This window comes from Ylistrum balloti, unplaced genomic scaffold (genome assembly GCF_031769215.1).
Source record: "Ylistrum balloti isolate Yb309-2 unplaced genomic scaffold, AGI_CSIRO_Ybal_v1 Utg371076, whole genome shotgun sequence".
Lineage (NCBI taxonomy): Eukaryota > Metazoa > Mollusca > Bivalvia > Pectinida > Pectinidae > Ylistrum > Ylistrum balloti.
The window spans coordinates 40,172-63,993 of record NW_026782594.1 but is presented as its reverse complement, the minus strand read 5'-3'; the positions used below and the strand labels follow the sequence as shown (position 1 = coordinate 63,993).

Here is a 23,822-nt window from a genome sequence, read left to right as displayed (position 1 = left end):
GACATATTGCTAAGGGACTATGATTTACAACAACAAAACGTAATACCTATATACAACAATTGTTGGTTTTAAGCAATGAAAGCAATCGTCTACAGACATTAGTCTACCAGTACAAAGATGTTTAAAACGAAAATTTTAAAAATGCAAATCTAAATAAAATACGTGGTTAAAACTGTTATGAGACTGACTGTAAATGGTTACACACAATCACTTGTACTAAACATGCATTTAGTAATTAGATCTAAATTTTGGAAAGAGATTTCGCTTAACCTTTAGATATTAATATATCAATGAGTTCATGATGATTGCAAAAATGCAAAAATGATATAGCATTGCTGTAAAATACAATACAATGAGACGACCTGTATAGCTCTCCAATTGGTAATCTTGTAACCACTGTCGTTTCTCGTTTCTGAATGTTGAGATGATGTACATGAATGAAAAGCAAAAAGTAAATCGAAACAAGACCTAAACTCTATACAAGACAGTTTGATACTATCATCATCGTATCCATTTTATTTCTTATTCAAACACAATCAGGTCATCAATATACACTAGGCAGATGGTTGAGATCTCCCATTCACTACTCCATTAGTAGCTGGAATGTGACTGGCGCATTTGTCAGACCAAAGGGCTTGCGGTTGAAGTTTAAGAAACCTAATAGATCCATGGTGAACTGCTGTTCTTTCCTTATTTTCTTTGATCAGGATCTGATGGTAACTAGACTTCAAGTCAAGTTGGTGAAATACTTGGATCCAGAAAGGCACTCAAGGATGTCGTCTATTCGTGGCAAGGCATATGAATCTCAGATGGTACCTCAATTCAGTCGTCTGAAGTCCATACACATCCGCAAAGACCCATTCTTCTTACGAACAAGCGCGATGTTACCAGCAAATTGGCTGTGATTCGGTCGAATAACACCAGCTGATAAGAGCTGCTGAAGATGAGTCCTGACTTCTTCATACATGGAGGGGGTATCTTCCAATGTCGTTGTTTGAATGGTAGATCATCTATCAAGACATGTCTCTCACAAAGAATCCAGAACAACCCAATCCATAGATGCTCTCTAAAGTGCATTTAAGCATATTTGCAAATATATAGAAACACACATCATCGAAAGCCAGGGTGTCGAGAGACTAACAATACTTAAAGAACGTTATCTTTACAAGAAAATGTTTCCAGCAATCTGCAATGAAAACTACAAAACATGCAAACTATAAGAAAAGTTAGTAAAGCATTTTCAGCAAAGAATTAAGTTCTGGAGACTGGAATCATCCCAAACTACATCATAGTTGGTTAACAGCGCAGATGTTCAGGGTAGTGATGTTGAAAAGGCATTTGATCTTGCATCACCTGATGAGAGTCAGCTATGATATAAAGGAGGCGCAACAATGATGCTTGCATAAACTCCAGAGCGATGTCATGGCCACGACTGGCTTCTCTCTTGAGAAAGCAATCCTCCCGAAAGCCCTGTTAACTTCATTATACAGCTGATTGGAGGTAAATCTGAAAAAAGAGTGAGTGTTAAAAGAAGACGAATTGCTCACTCTATCTCGGAGGACGTTTGCTATACTGCCTCTGAAGGAGATTGGGTGATACCAAAGCACATTTTCCTACCAATGACAGTAAGGTATTTAACTGGAAATGCTAAACTCGTCACCATGTTGAATCGTTTGGTCACTTTCAATCGTACATCAAAGAGATGGAACTTGAAACAGCTATGTGCAATGCAGTAACAGCATCCGAATCAGCATACATTTCACGCGACAACAATGCTGTAATCCATCTTTATTGTGACAATTTTGATCTGAACGAAGATACTTCATCCGGTTCTGGCACAACGCACTTGACTCATGGCATCGTCATGCAAGAGGTTGCTGATAGATCCAGATAGAAACCTTGCTATGCGAAAGTAAAATTCGAGCCGCACTTTGAGATGGGGATCAGTAAACTCAAACATAATTTTAAGAAGACTGAAATGTTTATCTGTTCTTCTGCAGGATGGACGGAATATCCAGTACAGCAGAAGCAGTAGACAGTCTCTACTCAATGTCTCCATTAATAAGACCTCAGCGGTTCAGCATATCCTTGAAACATCTATTGCGGCAGGTGAGGAGGTAGGGCAGCCATATGCAATTGTGACCTTTGACCTAGCTGTTGCAACAGAATCCTACTCTTTGGTTTGGTAATACCATGAGAAATTCAGCAAAGCAATTGTTAGGATGGGTTTTTAGCTCACTTGGCCCAAAGGGCTTATGCCATAGCGTGGCCTCCATCGTCCATCCGTCGTCCGTCATGCGTCCGTCAACTTTTTATTTAAACAACTTCTTCTGAAATACCGAAAGGCGTAGGGTTATCATATTTGGCTAGAAGGTTCCTTTCATGAATCCCAACAAAATTTGTAAAAAGAAATGACCTTGACCCATATTCAAGGTCACAGAGGTCAAATGTATTAAAACCTTTAAACGACTTCTTCCAAAATACCGTAAGGCCTAGAATGTTTATATTTGGCCGGGAGGTTCCTTTGATAAAGCCCAACAAAGTTTGCGAATAGAAAGGACCTTGTCCCATATTCCATGTCACAGAGGTCAAATATGGTAAAACATTTAAACGACATCTTCCGAAATAATGGAATGCCTAGAATCATTATATTAGGCTATTATGTTCCTCTTATGGTTTCCTACAATATTTGCTTAAAGAAATAACCATGACCAATCTTCTAGGTCATAGGGTCAAATTTGTTCAAAAATCTAAACGACTTCTTCTGAAATTATGAAAAGCCTAGAATCATTATAATTGGCCAGTATGTTCCTTTTATCAAGCCCAAGAAAGTTGGCAAAAAAAAAACTTTGACCCATATTCAAGGTCACAGATGTCAAATGTGTTAAAACATTTAAACGACTTCTTCCAAAATACCGGAATGCCTAGAATCGTTATATATGGCTAGAAGGTTCCTTTGATGAAGCCCAACAAAGTTTGCGAAAAAGAAATAACCTTGACCAATATTCAAGGTCACAGATGTCAAATGTGTTAAAACATTAAAACGACTTTTTCTGAGTAACCAAATATCTAGGATATTGTGCTAAATTAGGTTCTCAATGATGCCCGATGATATTTGAGAAAAGAAATGGCCTTGACCCATATTCAATGCAATAAGCCTTTGAACAACTTCTGCTTAACCAAATGCCCTAAAATCATAATATTTGGCCAAAAGGTCCCCTTTATAGTGCCCATATAGTGTATGAAAAATAGCTTGACCCATAAAAATATTTAAAGTCACTGGAGTTAAATTTGGTAAAATCATTGACAACTTCTGATTGACCAAACGCTATCATATGTGGCCAGTAAAAGTTTCACAAAGGCTTATATACAAATATGTAGAACCTTCCAATGACTTACTAAAGGAATATATTTGGCTAGGGATTTTCTTGGCATAATTTGGAATAAATTATAAAGTCCTTTCACAGTAATGTCACATTGTTCCAAAAATAGATTAGGCGAAGCCCCCTGGAGGTCTGAGAGGCTTGAGCTAAGTAATGTGAAAAACTGCATGTTAGCCAATTATTTAAGTTCTATTCACAGCATTGAAATACAGAAAACATGATTGGAAAGAGAATTGAAAGAGCTTCATTTTGATCGAAGATTCTTCATAATTATAGCACAAATAAATGAGAAATTCCAAGTTGATCCCATTTACTATGCAGTGTTTATAAGCCTACAGGAAACTGTTATATCTCCAGTAACCGGGCTTAACTGACCATGGCGACATCACTTATGATGCTATATGAAACGTTTTATAATTGGTTTTGCAATTTACCTCGTGCTCTACTGGATTTATTACCTCATAAACAAAGAAAAAATAAAAGATAATCCTTAAATACAGATTTCGTATGAAAAGCCTATGGTGTTATTCCACTTACTGCTAGATGAAAGTCCATCGACTCGTAAAACACAACCATATTGAAATACACAGGAACCGACTACACCAATACTGCAACAGGCAAAATAAATATACATAGATAAATCACAACACCCTACATTCCTACCTAAGACAATAAAAAACCCTCAAGCCAAAAGTCATACAGGCAAAATTCAGATATTCAGGATACTATCACCCGAGGAGTCAGAACATCATTCATTTTTGTTTACGCTTTCTAATCTACGGTCATTACATTTGGCCAAACGTTCTGTCCTTCCATTTGTTGAATGTACGGTTCATTCTCCTTTATACCCCATTAATATAAGTACCCATTGTATTGTTGCTCTTTTTGTAGATAACAAATAAAACATTAATAATTGTAACGCGAAACGAGCATCTGTTTAGAATTCGAGGGGAAAACAAAGGAATACCAGTATAATTATATATATATATATATATATATACTGATAGTACTAGGTATATATAAATATATATATACTAATAGTACTAGGTATATATATATATATTAAAATTGAGAAATATCAATTCACTCCCTCCCTAGAAGTAGGATAACGAACTTTCATTGTCAAAATCAAAGATTGCCACTTGTCAGCAATGTCGTTTTTTCTGATCAGTCCCTCAAAAGGGCACAATTAGGGATCATTGAGAAACAATATATGGAATTTGGTATTCATCTACTACTTCTTCTTGGAATAGCGATAAAGAAAATTGTTTACAGACGGACGACAAATCATGGACGTAGATCAATTTTGATAGCCAACCATCTCTCGAGTTCAATGATATGATAAAAAAAGTGGGGGGGATTTCCTAGCGAAATATCGGCATTTGAGAGAGTAACTCAAACCAAATGGTTTCGGTTGACACATGCAACCTTATTAAGATAAAGTTTTATTGACCATAATATTGATCTGATTTGGAAAATATTCTTGTGCAGTATGGAGTTTGATGCTCGTTAATATGTTTGGTGGTTCCGTTGTTTATCGTGTCTTCATTTGAGAACGCGGAATTACTTCCTTGTATTAAAAGATTTAAATGGCAGTTATCATTAATAAAGAAAATAGGTTACCCTTCCGGAACACCTTGTCTGATTCTCCTTGCCATTTTCTTATAAGAATGCTTGTAAATGCTTTCTTTTGAAATCTTTCTTTGATCCTATTTTGCGTTCCTTTAATCACACTTGAGTTTGACTTCAGATGCTTTGTTGTTATTAAACGTGCTGATATTGTTTGTTGATGAACAATGAAAGAATTACTCAAGTTAGTGTGACTTTTCTTATGACGGTAGAAGGATAGCTCACTCGAGTAAAATGGCAATTTGTATATTGTAAAGGTTGTTATTTCTAACGGATTCTTTTTTCTCTATCACATAAAGGTAAAAAATGAAAATGAAATTTGAAAAGAAAGTCATATTCCGTCCAATACCATCCATGAACATATATACATACTTGATTCTTTTACTGGAGGATTTGATGTACAGTATGCTATCAGCCATTAATAATACAGATACAAAAATGTCTCATAGGTTTTGTAAACGCAAACCATATATTGGAAGAAACTTTTATTGAAATTGCGATGTTGTCAATATCTGAATAACACAAAAAACATTAACAGTAGTAAAATATTTGTGAAACAATAAAAATATCACCAAAAGCTTATGTGCAAGAGCAAACATATACATATATCACATATCATATACATTTATCACATAACATATACAATATGACAGTAACCCATTATGTTCATATCAGTTAGCCTCTTAATTAGCTCCTATACTGTAAACTAGTGACTACATATCACTTATTATAGTACTACCTAGTTCATCCTTATACACTGTATCCCTTGATCATTAAGACGTCTATCTCCCAAATATAGCCATTTATCTTCAAACAATAAGTTTCCATACTTATCAAAGCTAATCTTCATAAAAGCTAGCACCTGCACATATGATTTATCTTTAGCTAACTTCCGTATACCGTTAATTATGGTTGAAAGCTACTTTCCATCCTTTTATCCTTATATCTTAAAACTTTTTTTATCTGTAAAGAAAGCTACCGCATATTACGACGGCTATCTCGCTCCGACATAAAAAACGCTTTTTCCTGTAACGCCTGTAACGTCATATGACAGTCTCTCACTTTTGTTATCTAACAGGCGATAGTAAACAACTGTATGCTGTATATATCATGGGACTAAGTAGAGGATCAAACATGGATACAGTAGAAGATGAGCATCATAGTCATGACATTTAATAAACAAGACGATAAAATCTCCACATAAAGTAAGACATACAGTCGATTAAAGTCCACAACCATCCAACATCTAAGTAGAATGTGTAGAATACATACAAACATTTAAACGTTTTTCTATATCCATGGTTTTAATTGTTCAATTATAACGGAAATTGTAACGAGTCATCACTCTTATTGTTTATTGAGAGTGGCAATATATATATCTTCCTAACGTCTACCTAACGAAATCGTAAATGGACACCATAGCAGAAACTATGAGATTCATGGAAAACTGAGTGGAAGACCGTGTTTTTACACTAGTAATGATGCTTTTACATCTTCTACTTCTAACATCAGTGCAGTGTTAACACATTATATTTCTGCAAGAAGTATTATGTCTATTTTGATTTGTAATGTCCTCTGGTAATTTAAGGAATTATGTACGTAAAATTTATATAAATATATAGTGGTACATATATAAAAATGGCATAATTAGATTCAATAGAGAGTTCATATAAACATTTGCAAAACATCATTAAAAATACCTAGATCAAGCAGAGTTTCTAAATGAGTCGGATAATATCAAAGGACAAATACCTATCTAAGGAATAAAACAAATGGTATGAACTGCCCCAGATCTCCATTACTTTTCATAATGAGTTTTAAAGATGTAATAGATGTCAGTCTGATGGCTCTCACATCTGTCAGCATGAACATGTCACTCTTTGTTGTTGGGAACACAGAACACAATATTTCTCTAATATATTGCGTATCCTATCCCAAGTGCCATCATGAATGTGAAGGTCACTATCAGAACAATGAACAGAAATATCCTAAGGAAACTTTTATCCAGCAGTCGTCCAACCTCCAACCACGTGTAGTCAGCGACATCACATGTGTTCTTAGTCTCTAGGTCAGTGTCCATTGTCTTTGATTCTTTCATTGTGTTTTCTGAAACCTCTTTAGACATGTCCATGCTCCCAATGTTGTTTCTGTTTCTGACGCACGAACAACACCAGCAGCGGGAATGTTCTTTTCTTTTTTGAAGCGTTAACATCATCAGTACGCTGACAGTTTTCAGTAGCCACTTTGGTACTGCAGTGTCCGGATCTGAATGGTGACACTCCAAAACCAGTATTGTGAGTAAGACTGAAATCATTCCTAGTGCCAGGATGAACACAAGATACACAGCTGAAAAAAAAAAAAACGAAAAAGAAATGAAAATATATAAATATTGATATCAACAGTCGAGTTCACAATAATAAGTTTTATTAGTGATATATTTAATGATATTCTTGTCCTAGAGTTTTGCCTGGAGACTTTTCTTCACACTTCTAGTTCCAATCTCCGTTTTTATCATATATTGTTCTACATCAAACGATCTTGGATAACAGTTTGTACAAAACACACTAGTAAGTAACACCTTTTAATACAAAGTTAGAACTAGATACAGTAGAGCCAAACAGATAATTAAACTACATCTAACAGCTGTTGCGTCCTGCTAGGATTCGTCAGTGATGCCAACAGTTTAAATTTTCCTAAGAGGTAACCGAGAAAAATCCAAAGTGATCGAAAGAAAGGTCAGAATCTAGACTGGGAAGTGCACTAGCACATAATTCAATTAATGTAGTAATTTTCATATCTCATATAGCTTTAGAACAACGTCAAGTACACGTGTATATTCTGAACCGAATGAATTAAAACGTGAAGGTTACGGCAAATCTCGGTGACTTAAAGTCCACCAGCAATGTCTACCACTTGTTAATTTAAAGATTGTACAAAAGATACACAAATGAATACCACCTTTTAATAGATCACACCAATGGAGATGATTTTTATAAATGTTGTGTAGATAATACTTACACAGTAAGGACGTATTGACTGAAGTTGTGGGTATGTTATCGGCCACTAGAGTCAGATACACAGCATACGACAACAGAACCGTCAGTGAGTACCCAATTCTCTCTCCAGATTCGGCGGGAAGTTTGAACGCCATACAGCTCAGAAACGCCAGCAGTATTGTAGGGGTCAGTGTGTTAAGTACATGGTACATCGGTCGACGTTTTAAATTCAGATGAAAGGTCACAGACGAAAATGAGTTCCCTCCCCTGCCTCTGTCGGTGGTACTCGTTGTATATGATTTATATGCCCATTCTCCATTTTCCTTGAAATATGTGAAATCTAGAGGCGATGAATCTAATGCTAGCGTGATCTCAGATGCAGTGTAACCCCAAGTACTAACGCTGATATCACACTCTTGAGTATCAAACGGGTAGAATGTGACGTCAGTCTCACACAGCGTGACGTATATTCCAGATGGGGTCCACGACAGGGTACCATCGTTGATTACTCGTATTGGAATGGAATCATCACTCATCACAGATATATCACTTACCCTGTAATGTATGAAGAATGTGTGTTTGTTTTCATCGTTACAGGGAAACTTAATGTCACTATGTGAATACAATGTACATGATTATAATAGAATCAGTCAACACTAGCAATAATTTCAATCGGAATAGTTTCATCAGAGCTTAATGTATAACATGAGAGTTTATGCTACTTCTTAAAAATAACTGCACAGATCTTGTAAAATAGACATTTAGTCACATTTTGGAAAGAAAATCATGTTGTTCTAGCCTTCGGTTTAACAATAAACTGATTTGAATTGAACTGAATGTTAAGTCAAACGTCTACACATTTCATGTCATTACGTCATTCAGGCAAACCAAATGAGTGAAAGTTCATAGAGGAACCATGTAGGAACTGGTATCTGACTATGTAGGAACCGGTTTCTGACCATAACGGAACGTTATCCGATCATGTATGAACCGGTATCTGACCATGTAGGAACCGGTATCTGACCATGTAGGAACCGGTATCTGACTATGTAGGAACTGGTATCTGACTATGAAGGAACCGGTATCTGACTATGTAGGAACCGGTATCTGACTATGTAGGAACCGGTATCTGACCATGTAGGAACCGGTATCTGACTATGTAGGAACCGGTATCTGACTATGTAATGTAGGAACCAGTATCTGACTATGTAGGAAACGGTACCTGACTATGTAGAAACCGGTATCTGACCATGTAGGAACCGGTATCTGACTATGTAGGAACCGGTATCTGACTATGTAGGAACCGGTATCTGACTATGTAGGAACCGGTATCTGACTATGTAGGAACTGGTATCTGACCATGTAGGAACCGGTATCTCACCATGTAGGAACCGGTATCTGACTATGTAGAAACTGGTATCTGACTATGAAGGAACCGGTATCTGACTATGTAGGAACCGGTATCTGACCATGTAGGAACCGGTATCTGACTATGTAGGAACTGGTATCTGACTATGTAGGAACCGGTATCTGACTATGTAGGAACCGGTATCTGACCATGTAGGGACTGGTATATCTGACTATGTAGGAACTGGTATCTGACTATGTAGGAACCGGTATCTGACTATGTAGGAACCGGTATCTGACCATGTAGGAACCGGTATCTGACTATGTAGGAACCGGTATCTGACTATGTAGGAACCGGTATCTGACTATGTAGGAACCGGTATCTGACTATGTAGGAACCGGTATCTGACTATGTAGGAACCGGTATCTATGTAGGAACCTGCTATGTAGGAACCGGTATCTGATTATGTAGGAACCGGTATCTGACTATGTAGGAACCGGTATCTGACTATGTAGGAACCGGTATCTGACTATGTAGGAACCGGTATCTGACTATGTAGGAACCGGTATCTATGTAGGGTATCTGACAATGTAGAAACCGGTATCTGACAATGTAGGAACCGGTATCTGACTATGTAGGAACCGGTATCTATGTAGGAACCTGCTATGTAGGAACCGGTATCTGATTATGTAGGAACCGGTATCTGACTATGTAGGAACCGGTATCTGACCATGTAGGAACCGGTATCTGACTATGTAGGAACCGGTATCTGACTATGTAGGAACCGGTATCTGACTATGTATGAACCGGTATCTGACTATGCAGGAACCGGTATCTGACCATGTAGGAACCGGTATCTGACTATGTAGGAAACGGTACCTGACTATGTAGAAACCGGTATCTGACCATGTAGGAACCGGTATCTGACAATGTAGGAACCGGTATCTGACCATGTAGGAACCGGTATCTGACTATGTAGGAACCGGTATCTGACTATGTAGGAACCGGTATCTGACTATGTAGGAACCGGTATCTGACCATGTAGGAACCGGTATCTGACCATGTAGGAACCGGTATCTGACAATGTAGGAACCGGTATCTGACCATGTAGGAACCGGTATCTGACTATGTAGGAACCGGTATCTGACTATGTAGGAACCGGTATCTGACCATGTAGGAACCGGTATCTGACAATGTAGGAACCGGTATCTGACTATGTAGGAACCGGTATCTGACTATGTAGGAACTGGTATCTCACCATGAAGGAACCGGTATCTGACTATGTAGGAACCGGTATCTGACTATGTAGGAACCGGTATCTGACTATGTAGGAACCGGTATCTGACTATGTAGGAACCGGTATCTGACTATGTAGGAACCGGTATCTGACTATGTAGGAACCGGTATCTGACCATGTAGGAACCGGTATCTGACTATGTAGGAACCGGTATCTGACTATGTAGGAACCGGTATCTGACAATGTAGGAACCGGTATCTGACTATGTAGGAACCGGTATCTGACTATGTAGGAACCGGTATCTGACAATGTAGGAACCGGTATCTGACTATGTAGGAACCGGTACCTGACTATGTAGAAACCGGTATCTGACCATGTAGGAACCGGTATCTGACTATGTAGGAACCGGTATCTGACAATGTTAGAACCGGTATCTGACTATGTAGGAACCGGTATCTATGTATGAACCGGTATCTGACTTTGCAGGAACCGGTTTCTGACCATGTAGAAACCGGTATCTGACCATGTAGGAACCGGTATCTGACTATGTAGGAACCGGTATCTGACTATGTAGGAACCGGTATCTGACAATGTAGGAACCGGTATCTGACTATGTAGGAACCGGTATCTATGTAGGAACCTGTATCTGACTATGTAGGAACTGGTATCTGACTATGTAGGAACCGGTATCTGACCATGTAGGAACCGGTATCTGACAATGTAGGAACCGGTATCTGACTATGTAGGAACCGGTATATGATTATGTAGGAACCGGTATCTGACTATGTAGGAACCGGTATCTGACTATGTAGGAACCGGTATCTGACCATGTAGGAACCGGTATCTGACAATGTAGGAACCGGTATCTGACTATATAGGAACTGGTATCTGACTATTTAGGAACCTGTACCTTACTATGTAGAAACCGGTATCTGACCATGTAGGAACCGGTATCTGACAATGTAGGAACCGGTATCTGACTATGTAGGAACCGGTAGGAACCGGTATCTGACTATGTAGGAACCGGTATCTGACCATGTAGGGACTGGTATCTGACCATGTAGGAACTGGTATCTCACCATGAAGGAACCGGTATCTGACTATGTAGAAACCGGTATCTGACTATGTAGGAACTGGTATCTGACTATGTAGGAACCGGTATCTGACTATGTAGGAACCGGTATCTGACTATGTAGGAACCGGTATCTGACTATGTAGGAACCGGTATCTATGTAGGAACCTGTTTCTGACTATGTAGGAACCGGTATCTGACAATGTTAGAACCGGTATCTGACTATGTAGGAACCGGTATCTGACTATGTAGGAACCGGTATCTGACTATGTAGGAACCGGTATCTGACCATGTAGGAACTGGTATCTGACTATGTAATGTAGGAAACGGTATCTGACTATGTAGGAACCGGTATCTGACCATAGAAAAGCGGTATCTGACTATATAGGAAAATGTATCTGATTATGTAGGAACCGGTATCTGACTATGTAGGAACCGGTATCTGACTATGCAGGAACCGGTATCTGACCATGTAGGAACCGGTATCTGACTATGTAGGAAACGGTACCTGACTATGTAGAAACCGGTATCTGACCATGTAGGAACCGGTATCTGACAATGTAGGAACCGGTATCTGACTATGTAGGAACCGGTATCTGATTATGTAGGAACCGGTATCTGACTATGTAGGAACCGGTATTTGACTATGTAGGAAGCGGTATCTGACTATGTAGGAACCGGTATCTGACTATGTAGGAACTGGTATCTGACTATGTAGGAACCGGTATCTGACTATGTAGGAACCGGTATCTGACTATGTAGGAACCGGTATCTGACTATGTAGGAACCGGTATCTGACCATGTAGGAACCGGTATCTGACCATGTAGGAACCGGTATCTGACCATGAAGGAACCGGTATCTGACTATGTAGGAACCGGTATCTGACTATGTAGGAACCGGTATCTGACTATGTAGGAACCGGTATCTATGTAGGAATCTGTATCTGACTATGTAGGAACCGGTATCTGACAATGTAGAAACCGGTATATGACCATGTAGGAACCTGTATCTGACTATGTAGGAACCGGTATCTGACTATGTAGGAACCGGTTTCTGACCATAACGGAACCGGTATCTGACTATGTAGGAACCGGTATCTATGTAGGAACCGGTATCTGACTATGTAGGAACCGGTATCTGACAATGTAGAAACCGGTATCTGACTATGTAGGAACCGGTATCTGACTATGTAGGAACCGGTATCTGACTATGTAGAAACCGGTATCTGACTATGTAGGAACCGGTATCTGACTATGTAGGAACCGGTATCTGACTATGTAGGAACCGGTATCTGACTATGTAGGAACCGGTATCTGACTATGTAGGAACCGGTATCTGACTATGTAGGAACCGGTATCTGACTATGTAGGAAACCGGTATCTGACTATGTAGAAACCGGTATCTGACTATGTAGGAACCGGTATCTGACTATGTAGGAACCGGTATCTGACTATGTAGGAACCGGTATCTGACTATGTAGGAACCGGTATCTGACTATGTAGGAACCGGTATCTGACAATGTAGGAACCGGTATCTGACTATGTAGGAACCGGTATCTATGTAGGAACCTGTATCTGACTATGTAGTAATCGGTATCTGACAATGTAGGAACCGGTATCTGACTATGTAGGAACCGGTATCTATGTAGGAACCTGTATCTGACTATGTAGGAACCGGTATCTGACTATGTAGGAACCGGTATCTGACTATGTAGGAACCGGTATCTGACTATGTAGGAACCGGTATCTGACTATGTAGGAACCGGTATCTGACTATGTAGGAACCGGTATCTGACCATGTACGGACTGGTATCTGACCATGTAGGAACTGGTATCTCACCATGAAGGAACCGGTATCTGACTATGTAGGAACCGGTATCTGACTATGTAGAAACCGGTATCTGACTATGTAGGAACCGGTATCTGACCATGTAGAAAGCGGTATCTGACTATATAGGAACCTGTATCTGATTATGTAGGAACCGGTATCTGACTATGTAGGAACCGGTATCTGACTATGTAGGAACCGGTATCTGACCATGTAGGAGCTGGTATATCACCATGAAGGAACCGGTATCTGACTATGTAGGAACCGGTATCTGACCATGTAGAAAGCGGTATCTGACTATATAGGAACCTGTATCTGATTATGTAGGAACCGGTATCTGACTATGTAGGAACCGGTATCTGACTATGTAGGAACCGGTATCTGACTATGTAGGAACCGGTTTCTGACCATAACGGAACGTTATCCGATCATGTATGAACCGGTATCTGACCATGTAGGAACCGGTATCTGACTATGTAGGAACCGGTATCTGACTATGTAGGAACCGGTTTCTGACCATAACGGAACCGGTATCTGACTATGTAGGAACCGGTATCTGACTATGTAGGAACCGTTATCCGATCATGTATGAACCGGTATCTGACTATGTAGGAACCGCTATCTGACTATGTAGGAACCGGTATCTGACTATGTAGGAACCGGTATCTGACTATGTAGGAACCGGTATCTGACTATGTATGAACCGGTATCTGACTATGCAGGAACCGGTATCTGACCATGTAGGAACCGGTATCTGACTATGTAGGAACCGGTATCTGACTATGTAGGAACCGGTATCTGACTATGTAGGAACCGGTATCTGACTATGTAGGAACCGGTATCTGACTATGTAGGAACCGGTATCTGACAATGTAGGAACCGGTATCTGACTATGTAGGAACCGGTATCTATGTAGGAACCTGTATCTGACTATGTAGGAATCGGTATCTGACAATGTAGGAACCGGTATCTGACTATGTAGGAACCGGTATCTGACTATGTAGGAACCGGTATCTGACTATGTAGGAACCGGTATCTGACTATGTAGGAACCGGTATCTGACTATGTAGGAACCGGTATCTGACTATGTAATGTAGGAACCGGTATCTGACCTTGTAGAAAGAGGTATCTGACTATGTAGGAACCGGTATCTGACTATGTAGGAACCGGTATCTGACCATGTAGGAACCGGTATCTGACTATGTAGAAACCGGTATCTGACTATGTAGGAACTGGTATCTGACTATGTAGGACTGGTATCTGACTATGTAGGAACCGGTATCTGACTATGTAGGAACCGGTATCTGACTATGTAGGAACCGGTATCTGACTATGTAGGAACCGGTATCTGACTATGTAGGAACCGGTATCTGACTATGTAGGAACCGGTATCTGACTATGTAGGAACCGGTATCTATGTAGGAACCTGTTTCTGACTATGTAGGAACCGGTATCTGACAATGTAGGAACCGGTATCTATGTAGGAATTTGTATCTGACTATGTAGGAACCGGTATCTGACTATGTAGGAACCGGTATCTGACTATGTAGGAACCGGTATCTGACCATATAGGAACTGGTATCTGACCATGTAGGAACCGGTATCTGACTATGTAGGAACCGGTATCTGACTATGTAGGAACCGGTATCTGACAATGTAGAAACCGGTATCTATGTAGGAACCTGCTATGTAGGAACCGGTATCTGATTATGTAGGAACCGGTATCTGACTATGTATGAACCGGTATCTGACTATGCAGGAACCGGTATCTGACCATGTAGGAACCGGTATCTGACCATGTAGGAACCGGTATCTGACTATGTAGGAACCGGTATCTGACTATGTAGGAACCGGTATCTGACAATGTAGGAACCGGTATCTGACTATGTAGGAACCGGTATCTGACTATGTAGGAACCGGTATCTGACTATGTAGGAACCGGTATCTGACTATGTAAAAACCGGTATCTGACTATGTAGGAACCGGTATCTGACTATGTAGGAACCGGTATCTGACTATGTAGGAACCGGTATCTGACCATGTAGGAACCGGTATCTGACTATGTAGGAACCGGTATCTGACTATGTAGGAACCGGTATCTGACTATGTAGGAACCGGTATCTGACTATGTAGGAACCGGTATCTGACTATGTAGGAACCGGTATCTGACTATGTAGGAACCGGTATTTGACCATGTACGGAACCGGTATCTGACTATGTAGAAAACGGTAGGAACCGGTATCTGACTATGTAGGAACCGGTACCTGACTATGTAGAAACCGGTATCTGACCATGTAGGAACCGGTATCTGACAATGTAGGAACCGGTATCTGACTATGTAGGAACCGGTATCTGACTATGTAGGAACCGGTATCTATGTAGGAACCTGCTATGTAGGAACCGGTATCTGACTATGTAGGAACCGGTATCTGACTATGTAGGAACCGGTATCTGACTATGTAGGAACCGGTATCTGACTATGTAGGAACCGGTATCTATGTAGGAACCTGTATCTGACTATGTAGGAACCGGTATCTGACAATGTAGAAACCGGTATCTATGTAGGAACCTGCTATGTAGGAACCGGTATCTGACAATGTAGGAACCGGTATCTGACTATGTAGGAACCGGTATCTGACTATGTAGGAACCGGTATCTGACTATGTAGGAACCGGTATCTGACTATGTAGGAACCGGTATCTGACCATGTAGAAACTGGTATCTGACTATGTAGGAACCGGTATCTGATTATGTAGGAATCGGTATCTGACTATGTAGGAACCGGTATCTGACTATGTAGAAACCGGTATCTGACTATGTAGGAACTGGTATCTGACTATGTAGGAACCGGTATCTGACTATGTAGGAACCGGTATCTGACTATGTAGGAACCGGTATATGATTATGTAGGAATCGGTATCTGACTATGTAGGAACCGGTATCTGACTATGTAGGAACCGGTATCTGACAATGTAGGAACCGGTATCTGACTATGTAGGAACCGGTATCTATGTAGGAACCGGTATCTGACTATGTAGGAACCGGTATCTATGTAGGAACCGGTATCTGACTATGTAGGAATCGGTATCTGACTATGTAGGAACCGGTATCTGACTATGTAGGAACCGGTATCTGACTATGTAGGAACCGGTATCTATGTAGGAACCGGTATCTGACTATGTAGGAACCGGTATCTGAAGGAACCGGTATCTGATGTAGGAACCGGTATCTGACTATGTAGGAACCGGTATCTGACTATGTAGGAACTGGTATCTGACTATGAAGGAACCGGTATCTGACTATATAGGAACCGGTATCTGACTATGTAGGAACCGGTATCTGACTATGTAGGAACCGGTATCTGACTATGTAGGAACCGGTATCTGATTATGTATGAACCGGTATCTGACTATGTATGAACCGGTATCTGACTATGTAGGAACCGGTATCTGACTATGTAGGAACCGGTATCTGACTATGTAGGAACCGGTATCTGACTATGTAGGAACCGGTATCTGACTATGCAGGAACTGGTATCTCACCATGAAGGAACCGGTATCTGACTATGTAGGAACCGGTATCTGACTATGTAGGAACTGGTATCTGACTATGTAATGTAGGAACCGGTATCTGACTATGTAGGAACCGGTATCTGACCATGTAGAAAGCGGTATCTGACTATATAGGAACCGGTATCTGACCATATAGGAACCGGAATCTGACTATGTAGGAACCGGTATCTGACTATGCAGGAACAGGTATATCACCATGAAGGAACCGGTATCTGACTATGTAGGAACCGGTATCTGACCATGAAGGAACTGGTATCTCACTATGTAATGTAGGAACCGGTATCTGACTATGTAGGGACTAGTATCTGACCATGTAGGAACCGGTATCTGACTATGTAGGAACCGGTATCTGACTATGTAGGAACCGGTATCTGACTATGTAGGAACCAGTATCTGACTATGTAGGAACCGGTATCTGAATATGTAGGAACCGGTATCTGACTATGTAGGAACCGGTATCTGACTATGTATGAACCGGTATCTGACTATGTAGGAACCGGTATCTGACTATGTAGGAACCGGTATCTGACTATGTAGGAACCGGTATCTGACTATGTAGGAACCGGTATCTGACTATGTAGGAACCGGTATCTGACTATGCAGGAAATGGTATCTCACCTTGAAGGAACCGGTATCTGACCATGTAGGAACCGGTATCTGACTATGTAGGAACCGGTATCTGACTATGTAGGAACCGGTATCTGACTATGTAGGAACCGGTATCTGACTATGTAGGAACCGGTATCTGACTATGTAGGAACCGGTATCTGACTATGTAGGAAACGGTACCTGACTATGTAGAAACCGGTATCTGACCATGTAGGAACCGGTATCTGACAATGTAGAAACCGGTATCTATGTAGGAACCTGCTATGTAGGAACCGGTATCTGACTATGTAGGAACCGGTATCTGACCATGTAGGAACCGGTATCTCACCATGTAGGAACCGGTATCTGACTATGTAGGAACCGGTTTCTGACCATAACATTGATGTGATAAAACTACATCGCGCTTTCAATTCTTAAATTTGCTTGCGAGGCTAATTCAAACAATGCTATGCACCGATTCTCTTTTGTTTGAAATCGTTTTTATAATTATTTATTGAATTTACATTTAATAGTTTTTAATTACCGTATGAGTAGGAATTATAACTTGTTTCCCGCTAACGAACGCTTCTTTGGGTCCATGAGATTAAAAACAGTTATTTACTTGTACTTAATAAAAGCACATTTCACCTTTTGCTTGGCGTCTGTATACCTTAATCAGTCTACTACAGTTTACTAATGTTATTCAACGTCATGGTACGCTTCACACACTTTAGTCGGTAATTGGATTTTAGCAATTTAATAAAAACATCGCATCAAAACATACTAAAAAAATCATGAAATATAAATTTGAACTCATTTTATGTTCTTTCATCATAACATGATGTCAATTTACATAAATATGTAATTATACATAATAAATCAAAATCCAGTATTGCATGTGACCTAAATGTGTAAACAGTATTGTTTACTAAATATATTAGATGAATTAGAGAAGCAATCCATCAGGATTTTACGTCTATACTGCGAACATGTTCGATTACACAATTATTGTCGACTGATTATAAATCAATAGAACGAATACAAAACATTTAAATATAGATCAAAGTCTTCTTTTTTTGAATAGATAGCACAAAATACACACAAGTGAATAACGGTTTTTAATACAACTTTAGAATTAGATAATGTAGAATCAAACAACGAATTAGACTTCACCATGTAGCTGTTCAGTCCTTCTAGTACTCGTCAGTGATGCTAAGAGCTTAGAGTTTAAAGTCTGGTAGGCGACTGTGGAAATCCAAATTTTTAAAAATGTTATTGCTCAATGAATATTAAAGTATGACTAGAATCAAGGGATTGTGGAATTAACGCATGCTTGTGAATGTCACTTCAATAATTAGGTGAAAATCGTTCGGCACTCTTGTATATTAGATAACAAATAAGGGTATAAACCATATTTTATCTTCCAATAGCAAGATAATCTGTTTTACTGATTGAATTGCTTCACGCGATCCGGATGTTAAAGAAATTGTCGGGAAATTCCAAAATATCATAAAGCTGTTTGGCTACCGATAAATCAATGGACAGAGAGCTGTGCGAATGTAATACATGTCTCCTGTTGTTAAGTGTGTACCTATGTTCTATATGAGCATATTTTTTGTGTGTTGCAAATACCCGTGAACTTACGAGTTCTCCAATATGATAGGTGGTCGCCATATTGTGTCCTCATCTGAGTATATAGCATGAATATCAGAATTATATGTGGGGTTAATACTCCAGTCCAGCCGTGCGTCACTCCATGTCTACAAACATAAAACGGTTACCAAATGTTCACAGCGAGGTCGACAAGACAATATAATATATCAACGAAGTCATAACTCAAAGTGATGATACCATGGCAAACTATAAAGAAATAAATATTGAACTGGAACCCGTGATATAAAAAAAAAGAATAGGACCATGTGTTACGAAAGATTAAGCGCCTTCTGCTCCAAGGGCGACATTTTCCTAGATACTTAGATCAAACAATGAAATGATATCATGTTCTTCAAATGAGCACAGCACCGCCAGTGATACTACCGTTACTGACATTAAACACATCAAACATCATATCTGTCATAGGAATTTCCAATTTCCACATAACCTTAATATAACGTCTATAAAACAAACTCTTTTCATCGGCCTGCATCTCTTGATACCACGTGTTACAAGGTTTTGTTAGTTTACAGTTGACACCCAATACAGAAATAGTAACAAGTCTGTTATAATCACCATCTATATATTGTAGGTTGGAAAATCTGTGGGGTTAATTTTAGTGTGGGATTGAAAAGCATTGGGGTTATATATATATCGGCGAAATATTAATATTTGAGAAATGGAGATACTGCTCAGGTGGTTTTGATGTGTTTGTGTCTTAGGTTGATATCAGAAATCTGTGCAAGTTGTCTATTACTATTATTTCAATATGACCCGAATCCCTTTGACACTGGACATGACGGAAATAGCACCAAACAGGTATATGAAATTTTGATAATTGTACTCATCATTTTTTTAACAAATAGTTAACTGATGTCAGCAAAAATATTAATTCTTGCGTATTATTACTGGCCATGTATGATTCCATTTTCAACAGATTGTTTCAACAAGAATCTGAAACACATCCAGCCGATTAAGCATTGCTGTAATAAAGTTACATACACTGGATACATGGTTTGCCATGTGATGATTTCCTGACAGTATACAGCATAAAGCAAACAAGGAAAATATTGGAATACTATTGAGGTGATAATAGGATATATTGATACCTAATTGATAAATAGATATTGATAGAACATCCACATCTGGGTCGTCCCAAGTCGTGAAATTCAAACAACAATGACGAAGATTCGAAGTGATTTCTTATCAATATTCATCACCCTTTATACATCTAATTGAATTGGATTACTCGCAGTATATAACAAAAACAGTTTTTTCAGTTTTAATCATTGCGTACAATGATAATAGATTCATAGTTTTCTTTGCGATAAAAAAAGAAACGATTACTTGACTTTTGTTCTCAACATCCCTTAGGAGCCATGAATGCTATAACAACGATGTACTTGCACTTAACACGTATTTGGTCTTTCGCCCTGTGTCTGTATCGTTTGAACCAGTCTATATGTACTAATGAAGTGCAGTTTCACGGCACACTTCACACGCTTTTCATTGGAAAATGGATTTTAATAAGTTGAAAAAGCTATCCCATCACAAACCGACTTTTCAATTAAAAACATTTTATGGAGTATTAATCATACATTCCGTCAGATTGAATTAATTGATCATCATCAGATTATCTATAGTCTGTAAGTAATGAATTAAAAGTGTACGTAGCTCTAACAGTAATAGATCCTTAATACATTAGATACATTAACATCAGCTTTGTCTGCCCTGTAGAGCTAAGTAAATATTTTAACAATAATCTTTCATGCCTGGTGGATATCTGGTGATGTGGTTATATCATCTTAAGGAAAAAAACAAAAACAAAAAACAATCCCCAATTCCTAAAAAAAAAAAAAACAAATCCCCCATCCCTAAAAAAAAAAAAAAAAAGAACCCACCCCCCCCCCCGAACCCCCCCCCCCCCCCCCCCCCCCCAAAAAAAAAAAAAAAAAAAACCCAGAAAATCCACACTCATAAAAGATGAACTAATGCCGTGTTAAAGAAGAGAGGATTTATGACATAGACAGTAGTTCCGAAAGTGATTCTGGTTCATCAACGGCGCCAATTTTCTAAATCTCCCTTATCAGAAAGTTCGTATAATGTTGAATAAGAATAAGAAAACCAATAATATAACTTGTCAGATACTCATAATTCAAACTGAAAATCAGCTGAGGTTTGAACTCAAAGACAAGACATCGCCAATTCGTCATACACTGTGATTGAAAGCAAGAACAGGTCGGCCACGAGACAAGCAGTTTGTTACCATAGATACGTGTATACCAAACAGATAGACAATAGTTTGTGGGAAGATCTCACCATAAAACTTAACGATTTTCACGAATCCATTTTCGGTATATTTCTTCTTGCCTTAAGGCAAACATTTTTTAAAAATAATGTAGTTTTACGGGTATTTACTTAACATATCTCTGTAATAACTGTCATTTATAACTGATAGCCAGAGTCAATTAAGGATCTCATTCAATTACTGATAATATGATCGTGACTGGTCTATGACAGTTTATGAGTATAATAAAACAGCTTTATAGCTTATGGTTGGTTCACTAAATCCTCTTGGTTAAGTAGGAAATCACTGTATTGGGTCAATAACACGTGTACAGTATGATATCAATCGTAGCCTCGCCAAAAAATTCAAAACATTTATCTAGACCGGATCAATACGCATTATAAGTTAGAACATACCTCATTATCAATTTATCATTTTAACCTTCTAGTGCAGTTTTCGTAGTTGTTAAGCTGTAGAATGATATTGTCTTCATACGATACAGATGTAGGAAATACAACAGGTATATTTTGTTTGTTCCGTTCTCATCAGGTCAGATGACATTAGTTACCCATTAAGCTCTGTATTGCTGTAACTTACCAAGCTGAAGTAACCTGTCGTTGTCAAGGCCTGGTTGCGGACATCCTGATCAAGGAAAAATAAACTATTCAATCTATCAAGTTCCACGTCAATATTTATTTTTATCGTGAATGATATACATGTTAATAGTGAACAATTTGATGACTTGTTTCTAAGTACGAAGCAGTCTAAATCTAAACACAGCTGTAACTTTAAACTATCTCATCACTTAATACTACACATATTATCCCAACAACACTATTCTACTCACTACTTGTTCTTATAAACTCGGTGACTGAGATTCAGAAAAATATCATTATATCTGACTGGATCAGTACCACTCCTCCAATCCTTCTTTCCTCAAACATCCAATCTCCATTTTGATTTGAACATCAGTACCACTCCCTCAATCCTCTTTCCTCAAACATCCAATCTCCATTTTGATTTGAACATCAGTACCACTCCCTCAATCCTCTTTCCTTAAACATCCAATCTCCATTTTGATTTGAACATCAGTACCACTCCCTCAATCCTTCTTTCACCAAACATCCAATCTCCATTTTGATTTGAACATCAGTACCACTCCCCTCAATCCTTCTTTCCTCAAACATCCAATCTCCATTTTGATTTGAACATCAGTACCACTCCCTCAATCCTCTTTCCTTAAACATCCAATCTCCATTTTGATTTGAACATCAGTACCACTCCCTCAATTTGAACATCTCTTTCCTCAAACATCCAATCTCCATTTTGATTTGAACATCAGTACCACTCCCTCAATCCTTCTTTCACCAAACATCCAATCTCCATTTTGATTTGAACATCAGTACCACTCCCCTTATCCTCTTCCCTAAAACATCCAATCTTTTGATTTGAACACCCATACCACTCCACAAATCCCTTTTTTACCAAACATCCAATCTTTTGATTTGAACACCCATACCACTCCACAAATCCTTTTTTTACCAAACATCCAATCTTTTGATTTGAACATCATGGTATCGTTATATTTACCGAGGACTTAATTGTGTCAACATAGAGACAATAATAACTGACGTCATCACCATTAATTCAGTAAATCTGGCTATGTATCTCTAAAGTATTTAGGGTTATAGATAATCTATTTCCCATCAATGTGATATAGAAAACTGATTGTTATTAATCTGATATTGTTATTGATTTCAATAATGTCTGATCTCGGCAATACTATCTCGATGATTGATGCCTTTAAATCGATACAGTATTTTAACCCTTTAATGCTATACTCACCAGGGAGTTGAACGTGATTATGTTTAGGGTGATGTTAACCACTACTGTAGAGGCTGGTCTGGCTTGGATCTGGTAGGCATTCGTAGTAAAAATTAAAGTCCGAAGGTTGTTCTCCGCCATATATGTATACATTGCTTTGACATCCTGTAATCCTGTAATATGAATAGATAAGTAGGGAGGTCGGACAAGCAAGAGAATATCCTTTTTATATTAATTGTGATAAAAACACAGATTATAGCTCCATCTGTATAACGAATACTGGATGTTGTTTTCGAGGATAAAGTGGTTCACTCACTACACCGCTAGATAGCATCAACTTTACACCTCAATAGCAATTTCACTACAAGAAAATAAATAGATCATACTAATTCTCTTGATTTGTTT

The 23,822-nt window shown here is 38.8% G+C and overlaps 1 protein-coding gene across 1 annotated transcript; it reads right to left on the bottom strand.

The window, feature by feature from the left end:
• Positions 1-6,924: 6,924 nt before the first annotated feature.
• On the bottom strand, positions 6,925-23,558 carry LOC132560538 (acetylcholine receptor subunit alpha-like). Its single transcript, XM_060225204.1, has 5 exons — positions 23,439-23,558; positions 22,191-22,235; positions 19,298-19,413; positions 8,031-8,563; positions 6,925-7,358 (listed from the first exon to the last, which is right to left on the bottom strand). Exons 1-5 carry the CDS (start codon positions 23,556-23,558, stop codon positions 6,925-6,927), a joined length of 1,248 nt encoding a protein of 415 aa, XP_060081187.1.
• Between the last annotated feature and the right edge of the window lie 264 nt (positions 23,559-23,822).